The sequence below is a fragment of the Suncus etruscus genome, chromosome 14 (genome assembly GCF_024139225.1).
Source record: "Suncus etruscus isolate mSunEtr1 chromosome 14, mSunEtr1.pri.cur, whole genome shotgun sequence".
Lineage (NCBI taxonomy): Eukaryota > Metazoa > Chordata > Mammalia > Eulipotyphla > Soricidae > Suncus > Suncus etruscus.
In genome coordinates this window covers 81,544,304-81,563,970 of record NC_064861.1, presented here as the reverse complement: position 1 = coordinate 81,563,970, position 19,667 = coordinate 81,544,304, and the positions used below count along the sequence as shown (strand labels likewise).

The following is a 19,667-nucleotide window of genomic DNA, read 5'->3' as shown; positions in this document are numbered from 1 at the left end:
CTTCCTATGTAACCCTTGAGGGCTATGGTATCAATCTAGGGGTGTCTGGCCCAATTTTTCTAGTCTGTCTCTGCCCTCCCCTACTGTCCCCTCCTCCCCCCCTGCCACCGCCCAGCTCTGACTTCCTCCTTCATTCACTTGGAGGCTACACCACATCCCGCTGACCCTCAGGCTGTGGTGTCCAGCGACATCACCTACAGCATGGGGGGTCTGGGACCCTCCAATATGCTCCTGGTCCTGCCTCTTCTTCTGACATTGGCTGGTGAGTTGGGGGCTTCAGTGGTTGTTGGGTGAACCCCTAGGCTCGGCCTGAGGCTCAGACTGTTAGCAGGGCAGTAAGAGAACCGAAAGGAAGGATTCAAACAAGAACAAACCCTTGTCCCCAAATCTTTGGGTTTCTCCCCATCCTGGGGCCCCAATATTAAGTCTCTGGTCAAAGCAGGGGGTGAGGGTCTAGGGATGTCGCAACATTGCTAGTTGCTGAAGTTACACAGTACAAGGCCTTGTGACCTCGATTCCAGCCCAAAGGCTGTGCAGGACCTCCTTTGGCTCCTTTCAGATCCAAATTCCCCAGTTTCTAGAGCCAACCTTCTCAGTTTGAGCCCTGTGGCTCAGTTTATCTTCTTTTTCTCTCCTTAGACATCAGCCCTGTCCAGGCCCAGAACGGTAGGCTGACACTATGTACCCCCACCTCTCAGAGCCCTTTTATTCACTCCTTCCATGGTCACCCCTTTCCACTCCCCAACTCCCTCTGCCCTCCCTCACTTTGGGGGGCCCTTTCCCAGGATGCAACTGCTCTGCATTGACCCCGGGAGTGCTGGCAGGGATCATTCTGGGGGATCTGGTGCTGACGCTCCTCATTGCTCTGGCTGTCTATGCCCTGGGCCGACTGGTTCCTCGAGGCCGAGGGAACTCAGATGGTAAGTGGGGTGGCCTGGGGCTGGCTTGGGGCACTGAGGCCTCCCATGGCAGAGAGGGCTCCTGGGCCACACACAGCTGTCCAGAGGGGTTGCTTCTCCAACCATGAAATGGTCCCGATTCCCCACCCAATGTGTCTCTGCACCCTACTTCCTCCCCACCCCTTACAGGGTCCCGGAAACAGCGCATTGAGACAGAGTCACCATATCAGGTGAGAAAATCAGCTTCCTCCCTTGGGCCTTTTGGGGGTCACTGTCCTCTCACCAGCCCTCCCAGAACGGAGACCCTCAAGATGCCTCCTGAGTGGCACCGCAAACCCTTATAGTCTAATGGGGTCACCTGTCCACATTGTCTTTGATGGAAGCTTAGCACCTGTGGAGGGACAGGGCCGAACTACAGCCTGTGACCTCTGCCAGGGTATAATTATTGGAGTTTGTCTAGGCAGGTCTGCCAGGTTGCCTTTGGTGGGAGCTGTCATGGATTAGAAGATAGAAATCAGCCCATGTGCTAGAACTTGAGGCGAGAGATCCTGAAACCAATGGCATTCTTTTATTTTTGGTTTTTCTGGGTCACACCCGGCAGCACTCAGGGGTTAATCCTGACTCCATGCTCAAAAATTGCTCCTAGCAGGCTCGGGAGACCATATGGGATGCCAGGATTCAAACCACTGACCTTATGCGTGCAAGGCAAACGCTTTACCTCCATGCTATCTCTCCGCCAACCATTGGCATTCTAACGAAGTTGGAGAGTCCTCGGAAGGTCCACCCCATATTCAAAATTGTGTGGACAATTCAGGGCCTGGTGTCAGGAATGCGTTTTGAAATCATTCACAATGAACAAAAGTACAGGGCACCTCTACTACTGCCACATCCTTAACCCTGTAGGCTTCTCTGAATAGAAGCCAGACAGACTTGTTCCCCAGAAATACACAGCCCCAACCTGGCCAGCTACCTCTGAATTCAAGGATCCTGCCCTGAAAGGCCACAAAACCTCCACACTGAAGCCTCTTTTAATACTTTTTTGTAGTCTGCACTGCTTTGCATATAAAATGTCTCTTTAAAAAGTCTAAGACTGGTGATCATCTCTGGGAAGTTCAAAGGACTGATAGGATTTGCCAGTTCTGGGCTTCATGAGATTTTATTTTAAATTTTTTGTTTGTTTGTTTTTTGGGCCACACCTGGCTATGCTCAGGGGTTACTCCTGACTCTGCACTCAGGAATACTCCTGGCGGTGCTTGGGGAACCATATTGGATGCCGGGGATTAAACCCTGATAGGCCATGTGCAAGACAAGCACCCTACCCACTGTGCTATTGATCTGGCTTCAAAGACCATGAGATTTTAGGGCCATTTAGCTCCAATGGATTTGTGTCTTCTCTTGGGCTTGATGTTGGTGACAAGCAGCAGAGCTGGTGGGATTGTTGAAGTGACAGATTTGAAACACAGGAGCAAATGGGGAGGCTCCTACAGGAAACAAAGGTCTCCAGTTGAGGTGAGGTTGGCTCGGGGAGCTAGAGCTGGAGAAACCAACCAGTTGAAGCACCTCTGAGGAAGTGACTAGAGCAGAGACTCCACTGACCTGCCCATAGAAAGAATATAGGGCCAAGCAAGAACAACACCTGCAAAGGCCCAGAGCTGGAGGTTGGGGGTAGGTGGAAGGACGAGGCAAGGAGAAATGGGAGCACTGAAGCCAGAGCCCTTCCATAGTGGCAGTTAACAGAAACTGCCAGGGGGCCCAGCAGGGAGGATTGCTTGAAAGTTTTTGGGAGAAACCATCCATGACAGTTCCTTATCCTGCCCATATGGCCTCTCATTCCTTTAGGAGCTGCAGGGCCAGCGATCAGATGTCTACAGCGACCTCAACACACAGAGACCATATTACAAATGAGTCCAAACTCTGCGGTCGACAGCCTGATGCAACCATTCCTGACATCTATGCTCTGTTTCTTGTTTTTGTTTTTTGTTTTGCCCCCCACCCTTTGGGCCACACCTGGCAGTGCTCTCAGGGCTTATTCCCAGCTCTGTACTCAGGGATCAAACCCAGATTGTGTGTGTGTGTGTGTGTGTGTGTGTGTGTGTGTGTGTGTGTGTGTGTAAGAAAGTGTCCTCTCCACTGCACTAACTCTAGTACACTCCCTGTTCTTACTCCCAAAGATGCATTTTACAGAGTGCCTTCCTTAGACATAAGGTCTCTTGCCACCACTATCCCCAAATAAACACTGAGTACAAACCATCTGCTGAGTTTCTCCCCTGGCCCTGGGCTAGAGTTAGGTTCTGAGGGTGGATGAGGGTGTGTTTATCTATGTCACAGATCCAGAAATAGCTAAATGAGTGTCAAGTTTTGGGGATTCTTTTTATTCACTCCTTAGCAGGTGGGAGTGAGAGCTCAAATAGTGTCTGGGAACACAAGGTCCATTCCTAGGGTACTAACCTCAGTGTGAGGGCCCCAGGATGTGCCCTGGCTCATACCCTGCAAGGCTCAGGGGGCTCCCAGGCTGTATCCCGGAATGTTGGGAGCAGGGCATGTGGTACCAGGGCTTGAACCAGGGTCTAGTGAACCCCTGTGCCATCTCCTTGGACTCAGGGGAGGAGTTATTTAAGGAAGATTTAGAATTAGAGGTATTTCAATTCCTTTATTCCGACTAGAAAGGAATTGGCTTTCTTGTGCTGCTTCTCAAATCAGGGTGGAGAGGTCACAGGTCAGAAGTTGCAGTCAAAGTGGTCATCCTCTTCCCGGCAGGTTGATGTAGATTTTGCCATCTGCTGGGCAGAAGAGAGAAAACCTGAGGCCTGAGACCCCAGGCTTGACCACCTACGCCCCCACTCCAGGGGAACCCCCACTTCAGGGCTTTCCTCAGGATTTCCCCAACACCCCCTTCAGGGCTTCCCCCAGGGCTCCCTCCCTAGGGACCCCCTCAGTCCCTCTGGGCCCTGCCCTCACCTTGGGGAGGCTGTTGGCGTGGGCGACAGCATGAAAACACCGCAAACACCACCACCACTATTAGCAGGGACACTGCTGCATCTGCAGCCACCAGGCAGATCAGGAGCCACAGGGGCAGGGAACCACACCCAAAACAGGAACCTGGGGGCACAGGGGAGGGTGCTGAGGGACCTGGACCCCAGATGCTAAACTGTAGATGTGTTGGGGACTCCTCAGGACAGGCTGGGGTTATCCAGTTCTTTTTTTCCGTCATAAAGCCGGAGAGAAGGAGATCTGGAAAGTTGCTGGGGGGGGCAGGACTGGCAAAGGGGAAGTAGTGTGGACATCTCACCTTCTGCCATCTGAGCTGTGGCCACTGTGGAGAGAGCAAGAAAGTGCATCAGTTGGGGGCAGGAGTGAATCAGGTGAAGGCAAAGACATGCACCCCACTTTCGGACAGCTCAAGTAATGGGGGATCAGATGAGAAAGGGGAGAGGCCCCTCCTGACACACAGAGACAGAAAAGCAGAAGTCGAGGCAGAGGCAGCCACAAGGCAAGGCGATGAGCATGCAGCCCCTCTAAATTTGAACCCCTCCACTCAAAACCAGGCCCCAAAACTTTGGGGACTCATCAGGGGATTTCTGGGAAGGAAAGGGCTGGAGACAGGTCACTCTCAGCACCCTCCTCCCTTAGAGACCACTCAGGTCATTCTTCTTACAAAAGGCCACCTGCCACCCCCCATCCCAGAGTTGCTGGCTTCACCTGGGAGCAAAAGCAGGAGCAGGAGGTTGCCTGGAGAAACCATGATGGCCTAGAGCTGGAAAGGGTCTTGAGAAGGACTTTGGTCCAGAGAAGCCTGAGGAACAAGTGGAACATAGAGAGGTAGCAAAAGCGGATGTGGCCTTGCCAAGCAACAGGGCTGTCTGCTTCCTGTATGGGGAAAGGAGAGGGGGTGAGGTGGTAAGTCCCTGGGCCTGCCTGTGTGGAGGGAGACAACACACTGCAGGGGGGGGGGGGTCAGAGAGAACTAGGAGGCTACTGTGGGTCTCCAAATAGGGGGTGGCAGGAGAGGGCCCTGAAAAGATTTGTGGAGGGAGAGTCAGAATCAGAAGCAGCAAACAAGCCAATGTGGGTGTGTAAGAAAGCTCTAGGCTGAATCAAAGCTTCTGGCTTGAGCAGCTGAAAAGATGGGGCAGGATAAAGGAGGGGAACCAGAGGGGACCAGATTTGGGAGAAAGGCCTGAGTTTTGGGCCACGGATGATGGAATATTGGGGGGGGGAGGTCAGTGGCGTTATGGAAGCGCCATTCCCATCTCCCTGCGGGGAAGTCCGCGACCACAGCTGCCTGTGTAAGTTCAGATTAGTCCGGTCTGGAGATAGAAATGTGGGGGCTGGAGACTTCTGGAGAGTGTTTAAAAGCCACAAGACTGGATGAGCTCACCAAGGAAGTGAGCACCGACAGAGAAGCAGCCCCTCACCCCCACACCAAATGTGGGTGAAGAGAAGGAAGCAGCTAGGCAAAGGAGAAGAGCAGAAGGTCTGGAGGGATGCCAGGAGGACTGGAGTCTGTCTGGCAGAGGCGGAACTTGATGTAAAGGGTCAGCGCCGTGGAGGGTCCTCAGTTGGGTTCTGAGTACCAGCCGCCCACTGCAGTGTCAGGGTGGCGAGAGGGAAATTCCTGCTAGCTTAGTTCACAGTCAGCAGCTCTGTAGTGTGTTTGTTACTTATTATTATTATTATTATTATTTTTATTAGTATTATTAGACCACACCCAGCAGTACTCAGGGCTTACTACTCTTGGCTCTGTACTCAGGGTTTACTCTTGGCAGTGCTTGGGAGAACACATGTGATACCACTGTACATATTTTTGGTTTTTGGGCCACACCCGGTGACGCTCAGGGGGTACTCCTGGCTATGCACTCAGAAATTGTTCCCAGCTCGGGGACCATATGGGACACCGGGGATTGAACCCAGGTCCCTCCTGGGTCAGCTGCATGCAAGGCAAACAAACGCCTTACTGCTGTGCTATCGCTCTGGCCCCTACTGTACATATTTTTTATTATTAATCAATTTTTTGTGCCTAACTGCCAGGGATTGAACTCAGGGTCTCACACATAAGTATACAATTATTTTTGTGGGATGGAGTGGGGTTGGGACCACACCTAGCTGTGCTCTGGGATCACTCTTGGTGGGGGTTGGGAGAGCAAATTTTGTGCCAGGTAAAAATCCAGATAAGAGTTGGGATGATGCAGAGAGAAGGCACTTGACTTGTTTGTAAACAATCCCCAGCAATATAAATATAGATTCCTGAGCCCAGTGCCAGGAGCACTGCCAGGTGTTGGCATTCCCTACAACCTCCTCAAAAAAGAACCCAGGTCAGGACGATTTTTAAAAATCTGAAAAAAAGAATAGGAAAGAGAAATTTGTGTCATTTGAACCTACGGACTTTTCCTGATTGGAAACAAAAAAGTTTGGAACCTTGTCAGCCTGACTCTAATAATAGTGACCTTCTTAGAATTGGGCCCCCAAATCAGCACCTCTTTAAGCCCACTTTGGGTCCCTTGTAGTTCTCCTTCAATGGTCCACTACCTAGGACACCATCTCCAGCAGACCAAAGCGGGGTGCCCCAGTATCTCAAAGTGGGCCCCTCCCGTTCACCGCCGGCTTCTCCTGGAGCGTGACGCGGGGACTCCCGGGGGCTGGGGGTTGGGGCTGAGCCCAGGACTAGGGGCGGTGCCAAAACATCAGTTTAAAAACTCGCGGGGGGTCAGACCCAAGACTGGGGGACCCGGCGGTGGCTCCGCGGGGGGAAGCAGCGAGGCTGGCGCAGCGCCGAGGCCGGGGCCCTGGGGGCCCGCAATCCGCGCCACGGAACCCCAGAGGTAACGGGGAGGGAGGTGCCTGCCCTAAGATTCCTTAAGGGGGTGCCGGTGCGAGTGGTCCCGGGTCCTGAGATTGACAGCAAGGATTTGGAAAAGGGAGTAAAGAGGATCCCAGAGTATTGGGATGTGATGAAGGACCTGTAAGAATTTGGGGGTACTGGGGGGCAGGATATTGGGGATCTGGGATCCAGACTTTGGGGTGCTGGGGTGGCAGGAGATTGGGGATCTGGGATCCAGACTTTGGGGTGCTGGGGTGGCAGGAGATTGGGGATCTGGGATCCAGACTTTGGGGTGCTGGGGTGGCAGGAAATTGGGGATCTGGGATCCAGACTCTAGGGTGCTGGGGGGCAGGAGATTAGGGATGTGGGATCCAGACTTTGGGGTTCTGGGGGGCAGGAGATTGGGGATCCCGCATCTTAGATCTTTGGAGAAAGTGGGGTGGTGGGGAGGGGATGCACCGGGCTGGGGTGCTTAGCGGCTCCAAACTGTGCCCCAGAAAGAGGGGCTTGGTGGTGTGATGGCCAGGTCCACCAGTCTCACTCCGGCCTGGCCCTGGCCCCCAGGGTTTCCCGAGTCTCCCCGATCGAGGGTCCCCCACTCCCAGGCTGAGCAGAAATCCCCCACGTGCGGGGATTCCACGAGCCCGCCGCCCCAGCCGCCACCTGCGCGCGGGCGAGGATGGAAGATCCCCCCCCCCGCACCCAAACCCGTGACGTCACACCGCCAGGCCAAGCCCCCTTAACCCTAACTTGGCCGGAACCGGGGCTCCCGGGGAACAGGGGAGGGTGGACCCTCGTCGATCTGGTGAACCTGGCCTGAAAAATCCAGACTCCCAGAGCCTAGGGAGCAACAGAGGAGGAGGGCCCGGGAGCCTTGGGTCTTGGGGTGCGAAGTTCCCTGAATTCAATGAGATGGGGCTTTGGCTCTTTTTTTTTTTGTTTTGTTTTTTGTTTTTTGGGCCACACCCGGCTGCTGTCAGGGGTTACTCCTGGCTCTGTGCTCAGAAATAGTTCCTAGCAGGCTCAGGGGACCATGTGGGATGCAGGGATTCGAACCAACATTGGTCCTGGCTTGCAAGGACCCATGGGGGGGTTTTGGCTCTTGGGTCTGAAGCCTTTGCAGGGTCTGGACCTCTGGGTCCTGGAGGTGCTTTTGGGGAACTATTGGGGACCATTGTCTCCTGTTCTTCCCGATGATCAAGTCCACTCCCAAAGTCAGAGGTGGTGGGAACTTGAACAGGTGGACCCCCTGTGAGATCCCTCTCTGACCTGGGGACCCGAGAAACCATCTAGGTGGGGTGTGGGATGTGGGTGTTTCTGGGGAAGTGGGGTGGATGGAAATGCAGTGGGCTGCCTCCCACCTCCCCCTTCCTCAGTTTCCACTACGCTGCTGGAAAATTGCGTCTCAGGGGAAAGTGCAGAGCTGGGCCTCCAATAGGAAACGACGGAGGCGGCCCTGTACCCGATAATCTTCATCTGGCTTGGGGTTCTCAGTGGCGTCTGATTGCCAGTTTTTTTCCGCGCGGGGGAGGGCGCTGGAGGCGGATGTGGGGTGCCCGGATCTGCACCCCCAGCGGACTCTGGTAGGACTTGGGGGGCCCCTCCTGACTTCCTTTGCACCTCCCCTCTTCAGTGAACCGGAGTGAGAGAGGACACTGCCCTTCACAGACGGTGAAGAAGCTGCTGGAGGAACAGAGGCGTCGCCAGCAGCAGCCTGCTTCCTTGGGGGTGCAGGTGAGGTTCTAATCACTGCTCTAAGGCCTGGTGGGCAGGGGTTCCTGCTGGGGGATTGATGAAACCTGAGGGACTGTAGTGGGGGAACAGCTGCAGAGGAATCAGAGAAACTCAGCCCCTTTTCTTCTGCCCCTCTCTTCAGGGACAGTTCCCACCGTCTCAGACTCTGGCCCAGCCCCTGACAGTGCCTCTGACTGCTGGGGAGCCTGGTAAGTCTGGACATATGCCTGTGCCTCTCCTCCCTGCCCAGCTTCCCTCAGCGGTTCCACACCCCAATTCTAGACCTCTGGGGATCTGCAGAGACAGCTGCTGTTTTTGTGGTTCCCAGAAGTGTAATTCTTTCCAGTTTCTCCGGAGCACATAGTTTGTACTTGAGTCTCAGCCTTTCCAGGCTCCAGGACCCTTCGCCTTCACTCGTCTTGGTCCCAAAAATTCAAGCCTTCATCCCCTTCCAGGAATGGGCTCCAGCCCTCACCAGGAGCTCAGGCTGTAGCTTCCCTGCTAACCCTGACTGCCCATCTCTTGTCTCACACAGGTCATACTCACTTCCCAGCGCACCACGAGACAGTAGGTCCTGGACCTGGCAATCTGGCACCCCCCACAGCTTTTCCAGACTGGGACCCCAATACACACACTGTCTACACAGACGGCTCTTTCTCCTACCCGGCTTCTGGGGCTGAAGGTTTTCTCACACCTGCGTTCTACCCTACCTCGGGCCCAGGGCGGCCTTGTCCATTTATTTCTGGAATGGAGGTAAGATGTATGGGTAGGGGAAATACTTGCAGAAGGGTCCCTCAAATTCCCAGTCATCCCTATGACTCATTCTGAGATATCTGGGTTAACATTTATCCCATTCTTCAGAGTGGGGGAACTGAGGTCTAGGGGTTCAGGGTTGTTGGGCCAGATGGGGATACTTGGTTATGGATATGCATGGTGGGCAGCGAAAAGAGACTTCTCAACTTACTAGCTGACCCTTTCCCCCATCCCCTGCACCCTTCAGGACCCCCTGGATACTCGGCTTTATGCAGAGCCTCCCCTGCCACAGGCAGGATCCTGGAGAGGTTCTGGACCCCCCACAGAACCCCCACAGCTGCCCCCCATGGTGACGGGTCCGTCCCTGGACACAGCCCGTGCTCACATGCTGGCTTTGGGGCCCCAGCAGCTCCTTTCCCAGGATGAAGAGGGAGACACGTGAGTACTGGGGAGTTAGTACCTGGGAGCGTACCAGGGAGCAGAATCTGTGGGCTCCTAGCCCCTCTGGACTGTGCTCAATGTCACCCCTACCTGTCCGCAGGCTCTTGCATCTGTTGGCAGCCAAGGGCCTGCGCTGGGCCGCCTATGCTGCTGCAGAGATTCTGCAAGTATACAGGCATCTGGACATCCGTGAGCATAAGGGCAAGGTAAGAGCTGGCTCCTGGGTTCCTGGGCTTGAGGACAAGGCATCTGGGGGCTCAGGGATTCGGGTGTTCAAAAGGGAGAGGTGAGGACCCAGACTGACCTTTCCTGCTTCCTGCAGACCCCTCTTCTAGTGGCCGCCGCTGCCAACCAGCCTCTAATCGTGGAGGATTTGCTGAACCTGGGGGCCGAGCCCAATGCCACTGATCACCAGGGACGTTCTATCTTGCATGTGGCTGCCACATATGGGCTTCCAGGAGTCCTCACGGTATGGCCCTTGGCAACTGGGCTGAGAGGGGGTGGATGGAGTCTGGATCTGCTTTCCCAGCCTAGGAGGCCTGAGGAGACCCGAATTTAGCTTTTCACTTTTCTTCCTCCTAGGCCGTGTTCAATTCAGGGGCCCGGGTGGACCTAGAAGCCAGAGACTTTGAGGGTAAGTGGGGTAATGGTGGCTGGTGGAGCTGGTGCATAGTCAGGCTCCAGGTACAGTGTTCTCACCATCATTTTTGCAGGCCTCACTCCCCTTCACTCTGCCATCCTAGCTCTCAATGTTGCCATGAACCCCCCAGCCCTGTGTCCAAGGATGCAGAATAGCCAGGCCCAGGACCGGCTGGCTTGTGTCCAGATGTTGCTGCATATGGGAGCTGATCACACCAGCCAGGTAAGCCAGGCAGCATCATGCTCAACTCTGCCTCTTCCCAGCAGTGTGGCCTCAGGCATGACCCTTCATTTTCTTTATGTCCTGTTACCTGGAACTAATATCCCCCATCTTAGTGTATATGTTTAGATCTTTCTCATTGACCCAGTACTGAGCTTCAGGGATGAGCATGAATGCTTCTCAGCTTGTTGATGTGTGTGCTATTCAAAAGTAAAGAAAAGGGACCAGATAGAGAGAACTGCAGGTTAGAGGCTTGCCTAGATTGTGGCCAACATGGTTTTGGTCCTGTGGTTCCCAGATCACTACCAGGAATGATCCCTATGCTTAGAGCTAGGAGTAAGCCCTAAGCATAGCTGGGTATAGCAACCCCCACCAAAGGGGGCATAAACAGAAATCCTTAAAGAGTAGTGTTTTACTGATAAACTGAGGTGTAAGGAAACACTTTTTTTTGGTGTGGTTTTTGGGTCACACCCGGCAGTGCTCAGGGGTTATTCCTGGCTCCATGCTCAGAAATCACTCCTGGCAGGCACGGGGGACCATATGGGACACCGGGATTTGAACTTATGACCTCCTGCATGAAAGGCAAACGCCTTACCTCCATGCTATCTCTCCGGCCCCAAGGAAACATTTTTTGAAAACACCTTATAGGGCCGAAGTGATAGAGCACAGCAGGTAGGGTATTTGTTTTGGATGCAGCTGACTGGATTTGATCACCAGCATCCCATGGTCCCTGAGCCTGCTAAGAATAATTTTTTGTTTGTTTTTTTGGGCCACACCTGGTGACACTTAGGGGTTACTCCTGAGTAACCCTGGCTTGGGGGACCATATGGGACTCCAGGGGATCGAACCGCAGTCCATCCTAGGTTAGATGTGTGCAAGGCAAACACCTGACCGCTTGTGCCATCATTTTGGCCCCAGCTAAGAGTAATTTCTGAGCACAGAGCCAGAAGTAACCCCTGAGCACTGCCAGGAGTGGTCCAAAAATCATAATAAATCAATAAATAAACATATACTAAGTAAAAAAAATAAAAAACAATGTGTGATTGTGTCAGAGGGAAGTAGACTATAAAATCCAGCCTCTAAAAAAAAAAAAAAAATCCAGCCTCTAAACTTTTATTTTGATGGTGCTGGGGATCAAATCCAGGGCTCCATTCATGCAAGGTCAAGTGCTATACCTCTTGGCCACATCCTCAGCACCCCCCTCCCCCCAGAATTTGGCTCTCAGCAGTGATATTACTTTGTTATTTTAGTTTTGTTTTGGGACCATAACATGGTTGTGCTCAGGGCTTACTCCTAGCTCTGTACTCAGGGATCACTCCTGGTGGGACTCAGGGGACCATAAGGAGAAATGGAGAAATGGAGTGCCAGGGATGTCTCGTGCAAGGAAAGGGCCCTACCTCCTGTACTCTCTCCCCAGCTTTTTGATTTTTGTTTGAGATTTTTTTTTTTTTTTTTGTTTTTGGGCCACACCCGTTGCTCAGAGGTTACTCCTGGCTGTCTGCTCTGAAATAGCTCCTGGCAGGCACGGGAGACCATATGGGACACCGGGATTCGAACCAACCACCTTTGGTCCTGGATCAGCTGCTTGCAAGGCAAACACTGCTGTGCTATCTCTCCGGGCCCTGTTTGAGAATTTTTAATACAGCAAGTGCAGAATTAGGATAATGAGCTCCAAGATCTCACATCAATAACCAGCAGTGCCGCCCACCCTACTCCATCCTTTCTGCAGTTGCCTTTAATATTATTATTATCATTATTATTACCACTTCATTATTTATTTTTATTATTATTATTATTATTTATTTATTATTTTATTTTATTTTGGGACACACTCAGTGCTGCTCAGGGATTATTCCTAGTTCTGCATTCAAGAATCACTTTTGGTGGTACTCGGAACCATATGGGATGCCAGGGCTCGAACCCAAGTCAGCCACTCCCAAGACAAGTGCCCTACCAGCTGTATAATCTCTCCAGCCCCTCCTTTATTATTATTATTATTATTATTATTATTATTATTATTATTATTTTGTTTGTTTTGGGGCCACACCTGGTGATGCTCAGGGGTTACTCCTGGCTATGCGCTCAGAAATCGCTCCTGGCTTGGGGAACCATATGGGACACTGGAGGATTGAACTGTGGTCTGTCCTAGGTCAGCTGTGTGCAAGGCAAATGCCCTACTGCTGTGTCACCACTCCGGTCCCTCCTTTATTATTTTTAAGCAAACCCAAGCCTATAAATTTATCTACAACTACTTGTGTTTTTAAAAGATAAGAACTCTTTTTAATCAGGGCCAGAGATAGTAAGTTCTGGGCTTATGCCTTATTCCAGGAATAAGCTCTGAGCATTCCTCCTCCCAAAACAGAAATGCCCAGTTCACAGAGGCTGTGAATATCCCCTCCCCACCCCCCGGCCTATGCCATCCTCCTGTGTAGACCTGGCTCATGGGCCCGCTGCAGGGAACTGACAGAGGAAGAGCTGATCCCGAGAGTTCTGAGGCTCTTGGGAGGGGCTGGGGTATGACAGGGTGTGAGATGGCCTGACCTCTGCTGTTCCCTTCTGCAGGAAATCAAGAGCAATAAGACAGTTCTTCACTTGGCTGTGCAGGCCGCCAACCCTACCCTGGTTCAGCTACTCCTGGAGCTGCCTCGGGGTGACCTGCGGGCCTTTGTCAACATGAAGGTAGGTAGTGTCCAATCCTTAGGGATTTGGACAATGTCTGTGACATGGACCGGGTCTGGGACGGTAGAGGGTTGTGGTTGTTGGGGGAGGCTCTAGGATGGAAAGGGAGCATGAAGAGATGTGGACTGGCCCAGTGTGAAATATTCTGCTTAGGCCCCAGACATGTGGGGCTGTTTTTACCTCCCTGCCTCTACTTGTCCCCAGGCCCATGGGAACACAGCCCTTCACATGGCGGCGGCCCTGCCACCTGGGCCAGCTCAGGAGGCCATAGTGCGGCGCCTGCTGGCAGCGGGGGCAGACCCCACCTTGAGAAACCTGGAGAATGAGCAGCCCATTCACCTGCTTCGGCCCGGCCCGGGCCCCGAGGGGGTAAGACTGTCCCTTCCCCAACCCTCAACTCCCAATGACAAGAGATCCCACCCTGTCCTCACTTTATTTATTTATTTATTTTGGTTTTGGGGCCACAAAACCTGAGCAGTGCTTAGGGTTTATTCCTGGCTCTCTGCTCAGGAATCATGCTGGCAGTGTTCTGGGCATCATATATTGGTGCTAAGGATTGAACTTGGGTGATCCACATGCAAGGCAAGTGCCTTCCTCACTGTACTCTCTCTCCAGCTCTATTTCTGACATAAAGGGATGATTTGTCATCCTAAAAGGTGACCTTGATGCTGCTGCTACACCTGACTTCATAATGTCCCCTTGGGGAATGGCAGGAGAGTAGGGAGCATGCTTACCAGGTTTGATTCCAGCATCATGGGCCTTTTGAGCTGACCCCAAGCACCATACTGGGAGCAGTGCTGAGTGGTGATAACACCAAAGCCAGGGGGTAGGGCACTTGCCTTGCATGCTACTGGCTTCTGGATTTGATCCCCAACATCCCATATGGTCTCCTGAGCAGGTGTGGCTTCAAAATCAAACAAAAAGCCCAAAGTCAAAATGTCACCACTGGCCCCATTGTCTGGTGACTTTTGATGTCTGCTTCAACCTGACCTAAAACACCACCTCTGGGACAGTTACAGGGGTTAAGGCACAGGCTTTCTATGCTGCTGAGCCTGGTGCCACCCCCACCCGGTTACTGGGTGTAGTCCTGAAGTCCCAGAGCATTATGGGTGGACCCTAATAGTCCCTAGTACCTCAGGGCCTGAGCACTGTCACATTCTGCAGCCCTTGTATTGAAACGCCAACCAACTGCCAGTGATTCTTGGCTGAGAATTGCTGCAAGGGTCCCCTGTAGACTTACAGCCCTTATGATGGCCTTAGATGGAGAAGGAGGCCTTTGTCCTTAAGCCCCAGCCATGTGGCTCCATCCCTCATTAACCAGTGGGTCTGGGTCCAGGAAAGCGAAGGGTATTGAACTCACTCACAGGCAGGCTTTCAGAGAGATAACATCTTTATTGTCCTGGCCAACAGATGTGGCTGCTAACCATTTACGCATGCCATTCTTAGCTAGCCCTGCATCTTACTTCTTTCATCCATGTCACCTCCAACATCCATCCTGGCAAAAGACCAAAAGGCCCTTAATCCTCTCTGGTCAAAGCCTTATCTAACCTTTCCAAGACTCCTCCCAGGAATGGGTGGGGTCTTGCAGGTAAGATCAAGTTACCTGGGAAGAATGGGGGATGAGGCCACAGTCCCCCAAAAGTATGACTTCTAAATTTGACCCTGAATCCTGACCCTTTGATTCCCAAGTTTTGGCTTTCCACTTTCTGTCCCTAACCTGGACCTCGAAGTAGGACTTCTGACTTCCAAATGTGACCTCTGGCCCCAAGCCTCTACCCTGACCCATTGTTAACTCAATCTGGGAACCCCCCAGTAGGCAGCCTTCTGCCCTTTCTCCCCAATTTTAGACCCCAGAGCTTTTTCCATATGTGTAAACCCAGACTTCCAGCTCCAGGCATTGAGCTGGACTCAGCACCTCTAACTAACCCACACCCTTCGCTTCTCAGTTCTCTGAGCCCCAACTCCAGAAAGCGTACACCTCCACCTTGCTAAACCCTCTCTCCTGCCCTGTCTTTTCTGTCCATAGCTCCGGCAGTTACTGAAGAGGAGCCGCGTGGCACCCCCAGGCCTGTCCTCTTAGGACGCAAACCCAGACCCTGGACTGATTTTCCAGTCCCCACCGTCCCGTGGGACAGCCAGCGTATGCTAATGTTGCAGATCTGTGATAACGTATGTGGAATGTCCAGCCATGGGGGTCTTACATTAAAACCCCAAAATGGCTGTGGGGGAGACAGTCCCCAATATTTGGGGGCAGTGATGCCCCTCCCCCACCCACCAGGAGCCCCTTAATGATTTCTGTGAAATCAAGGCCCCTTGGTTGTTTCTGTGAAACACCCTTTCCCTCCCGGGATCTTTGGAGTTCCTCTTCGAACTCAGCTCTTTACCCTAAGGATCTCAGGTGTTATTCCTTGACACCCAGTACTCGGGGTACCCCAAAGCAGCTTCCCACCAGTGCTCAGACCCTGCAGGCCTCTGACCCTGAGCCATCTAGTTCCAACCTCAGCCTTCCAGACAACCCTCTTTTCTGCCTCCATATTAAACTCTGTCTGGACTCACATTGGTGCTGTCATCTTGTCCCTGAGGTCTGGGTGCAGAGGAGGCTCCAAGGCGACCTGAAGAAGCCCGGGTGGGGAATGAACATACTGGGTAGACATAAGGTTGACAATTGCTGTCAAGTCCATATTTCATCCACATCCCCAAACACCATCTGATATTCAGCCTGCTAGGACAGTTCCTGACATTCTGCCCTGGACAGGAGTATGGCACCTCCCATGCCAGTCTCTTCCAACTCCAGTGGTGGTGGAGATAGTTTGTCGGTGCTCTCTACTCTCCAGCTTTGGTGTCACTCCAAAGTGTGTTTTCTGCAGTTTGTCACAGTCAGGGCCAAAGCAATAGTACCAGTAGGAGGGCACCCACCTTGCACATGCCAACCCAGGTTCAATCCCCAGCTGAGCCTGCCAGGAGGAATCCCCAAGCACAAAGCCAGGAGAAAGTCCTGAGCAACACTGGATGTGGCTCAAAAACCAAAAGCAAAATAAATAACTAAATAAAAACAACCCAAAAGATAGAGTTTACCACAGTAACTCCAGCTTGATTCTATAGTCATTCTTGGCTATTTTGCCAAATCTGTGCTACATCTCAACTTCTAGATAATCCTGGGCTCAGCACCGGCTTCTAGAGAACCAGCCAAGGCAGAGAACTGCCTAGTGCCCCTTCTCATACCTGCCTCCAGGGCCTCTGCTCTGGTCTTTGTCTAATTTCATCATCTCAACCCTTCTTCTCCCCACAAATTCCCCTAAAAAGCTTGCTGACTAGCCACCCCCCCACACACACACACACTCGGGGCTCAGCTCAGGGACAAAAACAAATATACAAAAAGGTGCCATGCCTCCACCTTAATACTTAATGACTTCATAGTCATCACTTATTGTGTTCAAGATTCTATAATCTAGTAAAAATGCAACAACAAGAAAAGACAAAGCCAAAAGATTCTGCGATCTGGATTGTGGGGTGTGTGTGTGTGTGTGTGTGTGTGTGTGTGTGTGTGTGTGTGTGTTAGGGTATTCTGATTTTCTGCTTCAGTCAAATGTGACCCTCAGCTGGAGGTCCAGTGGGTTGGACAGTGATAGGCCCAGCAGTGCTCCAGGTAGAGGTGGTGGATCGATGCACTGCCTCTATTTCCTTCTAGAGGCCATGTTCCTAGCAAGCCAAATCTGGCCAGTAATCAGTCTGCTTGCTGGTATCTCAGTGGTCATAGTCAGTAAACATGGGCAAGAGCAGCCTAGTAGAGGGGAGGCTAGCCAAGGACAGTAATGTCTATACTAGGCATTATTGGGAGCTGCCAGGCCCAGTCACTAGCAGCAATGCCCTGTGCTAGCATGCTTTGTTCTTTTTTTTTTTTTTTTTGGTTTTTGGGCCACACCCGGTGATGCTCAAGAGTTACTTCTGGCTATGTGCTCAGAAATCGCCCCTGGCTTGGGGGACCATATAGGATACTGGAGATCGAACCGAGGCCTGTCCTGGATCAGCCACTTGTAAGGCAAACACCATACCACTGCCTATTTCTCTGGCCCAGTGTGCTTTGTTCTGATGTAGTTCACCAGGGAAGAATTTATGAACAGCTTGCATTTTAATCATTCGAAATGTATTTAGAAACCATTTTACAATCCATTGTATGGCATTTAATTTTTGCATATTTTTCTTTGTGGTATTTCTTTTTTGGGGGAGTTGGGGCCCACACCTGGTGATGCTCAGGGGTTACTCCTGGCTCTGAGCTCAGAAATCACTCCATGGAATGCCGGGGATCGAACCTGAGTTGTCTGTGTGCAAGGCAAATGCCCCACCCACTGTGATATTGCTCTGGCCCCTTCTTTGTAGTACTTCTTACTTTTTTGGGGGTTCACACCCAGCTGCACTCAGGCATTACTCCTGCTCTGCAGTCAGAAATCACTTCTGGCAGGCACGGATGACCATATGGGTGCTGGGATTCCAACCACCATGCGTCCTGAATCGGCTGCATGCAAGGCAAACGCCCTACCGCTGTGCTATTGTTGCTCTGGCCCCATTTGTGGTACTTCAAAAAAAAAAGGGTATTTCTGATTCTTAGCAGAATCTTAGACTTTGCTAGCCAAGGTATATATATCTGGATACTTGTCAATGTACACAAAACACAAACATGAGAAAACCTCTTTAGAAATATTTCTGAAAATTTATTTACTTGGTCTGGGGGGGAGGGATCCCAGTGGACTTAGCCACTGGGCCAGTTGATTAATGTAAGGACCTAAAGATGTGGAAGTGCCAGGAATCAAACTTGGGTACTCATCATACTCTCTCCTGGTCCAAATGAGTGGTTTATATCCTTAAGGAAAATGATAGCTTCGAAGCACAAGTGCAGCAGATGAGCAATAGTAAAGTTATTTTCTGGCTGGATTAAAAAATCATTCAAATCAAATACTCTATTGCCACTAAAATATAAACATGATTAAGGAATCACTCAATATCTTGAGCAAAATGGCCCTTCATCTCCATTCTTCTTAGTCTGTGGATAACCCTTTGCTGTTAAAAAAAACATAGAAAGCCTTTTCCCAGTTGATTTCTAATTATCATTTCTTCTTATTCCTTGTAGACTTCTGCTAGATACTTCGAGTACAACTAACAATCTTACTAACGGCAGGGAATTCGCAAACTGGGTTCTCTGTGAAGTGGTGACATTCATTATATCCAGCTTGCATCCTAGGGACATCCTCCTAGTCGCTACCAGATCTCTATTTAATACTCTTGACCTATATATACATGTGTATAGATTACAAAGAGCCAGCAAGAACTCATTGGTCCTTTGGGCAAATTAGAAATCAGTGCTCCCCTGCCATCTGTCAGAAAACTGCTCTGTTCACAATAGACTATGGTACATTACTGCCGACTGCTGGGAAGATGTAAAAATGCAAATAGACTATATTTTGGAGATGAGTGGTATGATTTGGATTATGCATGTGTTGGGGTCACACTAGACAATGGTTAAGGTTTACTCTTGAGTCTGTCCCCAGGGATCATTCCTGGTTGAATTCTGGAGGTCTTGTGCAGTCAGACATCAGATTTAGCCTCATGTAAGGCAAGCACCTTAACCCCTATATTATTCCTTTGGTCCCCAGCTTTTTTGCTAGTTTGGAGAGGTCACCACCAGCAATGCTTGAGTGGTTCCAGAATCACTCCCAGTGGTGTTCTGTCTGGTGGTGCCTGGTGATTCTGGGTGGCCTCCAGGGCTACACTTAGTAATGCTACGGTGAGTGATGCAGTGACAAGGATCCAGCAGTGACAGCTAGGCATATGCTCTGCCACTTGAATTATCTCCTTGGCCTATTCCTAACTGTCACTTGGAATTTGGCAGGGCATAACCTGAATGTAAGTGATGGCAGGAAGATGGGTGCTGAGTCAAGCTGCTTGAGATGAATCTCTACCTTCAACACTTCTTAGATGGTGACCTGAGGCCCATGAAAATATGCAAAAACATGCATTGCTTTCTGGGGTGCACACCTGGCCACCCAGAGTTCAGGGCTTACTCCTTGCTCTGTGCTCAGGATCACTCCTTGCAGAGTTCAAGGGACATTATATAGTTCTAGGGATTGAATCTGGGTGGGATGCCAGGGAGATAAGAGCCCTACCAACTATACATCTTTCCAACCAAATGATGTTATTTGTCATTCCCATTTTCTTTCTTTTCTCTTTTTTTTTGGGGGGGGGGTACCACACCTACTCCTAACTCTGCACTCAGGGATCACCCCTGACTAGACTGACAGGACCAATGTGGTGAAGGAGATAGAACTTCTGCCATGTGCAAGGTAAGCATCTACCTGCTATACTATTGCCCCTTATCCCCATTTTCTAATCTATGAATGAGGACAGTCCTAGTACTTACATCATGATGATACAAGCAATAATTCCGTGTCCCATTATGTGAAACTCTCTGGCGATTGGCACAGGGAGAGAG

The 19,667-nt window shown here is 51.3% G+C and overlaps 3 protein-coding genes across 3 annotated transcripts; 2 read left to right on the top strand and 1 right to left on the bottom strand.

Moving 5' to 3' along the window:
• Positions 1 to 155: 155 nt before the first annotated feature.
• TYROBP (transmembrane immune signaling adaptor TYROBP) lies at positions 156 to 3,149 on the top strand. The gene is made up of 5 exons (XM_049786681.1): positions 156 to 262; positions 640 to 666; positions 786 to 920; positions 1,089 to 1,129; positions 2,739 to 3,149. The coding sequence occupies exons 1-5, from the start codon at positions 202 to 204 to the stop codon at positions 2,802 to 2,804; spliced, it is 330 nt and encodes a 109-aa protein (XP_049642638.1). The 5' UTR covers positions 156 to 201; the 3' UTR covers positions 2,805 to 3,149.
• Positions 3,150 to 3,553: 404 nt separating this feature from the next.
• HCST (hematopoietic cell signal transducer) lies at positions 3,554 to 4,675 on the bottom strand. Its single transcript, XM_049786693.1, has 4 exons — positions 4,599 to 4,675; positions 4,189 to 4,212; positions 3,858 to 3,998; positions 3,554 to 3,676 (listed from the first exon to the last, which is right to left on the bottom strand). The coding sequence occupies exons 1-4, from the start codon at positions 4,639 to 4,641 to the stop codon at positions 3,639 to 3,641; spliced, it is 246 nt and encodes an 81-aa protein (XP_049642650.1). The 5' UTR covers positions 4,642 to 4,675; the 3' UTR covers positions 3,554 to 3,638.
• A 3,235-nt stretch (positions 4,676 to 7,910) lies between these two features.
• On the top strand, positions 7,911 to 15,557 carry NFKBID (NFKB inhibitor delta). The gene is made up of 12 exons (XM_049787463.1): positions 7,911 to 7,968; positions 8,351 to 8,451; positions 8,594 to 8,660; positions 8,987 to 9,204; positions 9,497 to 9,642; positions 9,746 to 9,851; positions 9,968 to 10,114; positions 10,228 to 10,279; positions 10,359 to 10,507; positions 13,067 to 13,183; positions 13,388 to 13,552; positions 15,210 to 15,557. The coding sequence occupies exons 1-12, from the start codon at positions 7,911 to 7,913 to the stop codon at positions 15,261 to 15,263; spliced, it is 1,380 nt and encodes a 459-aa protein (XP_049643420.1). The 3' UTR covers positions 15,264 to 15,557.
• Positions 15,558 to 19,667: the final 4,110 nt, after the last annotated feature.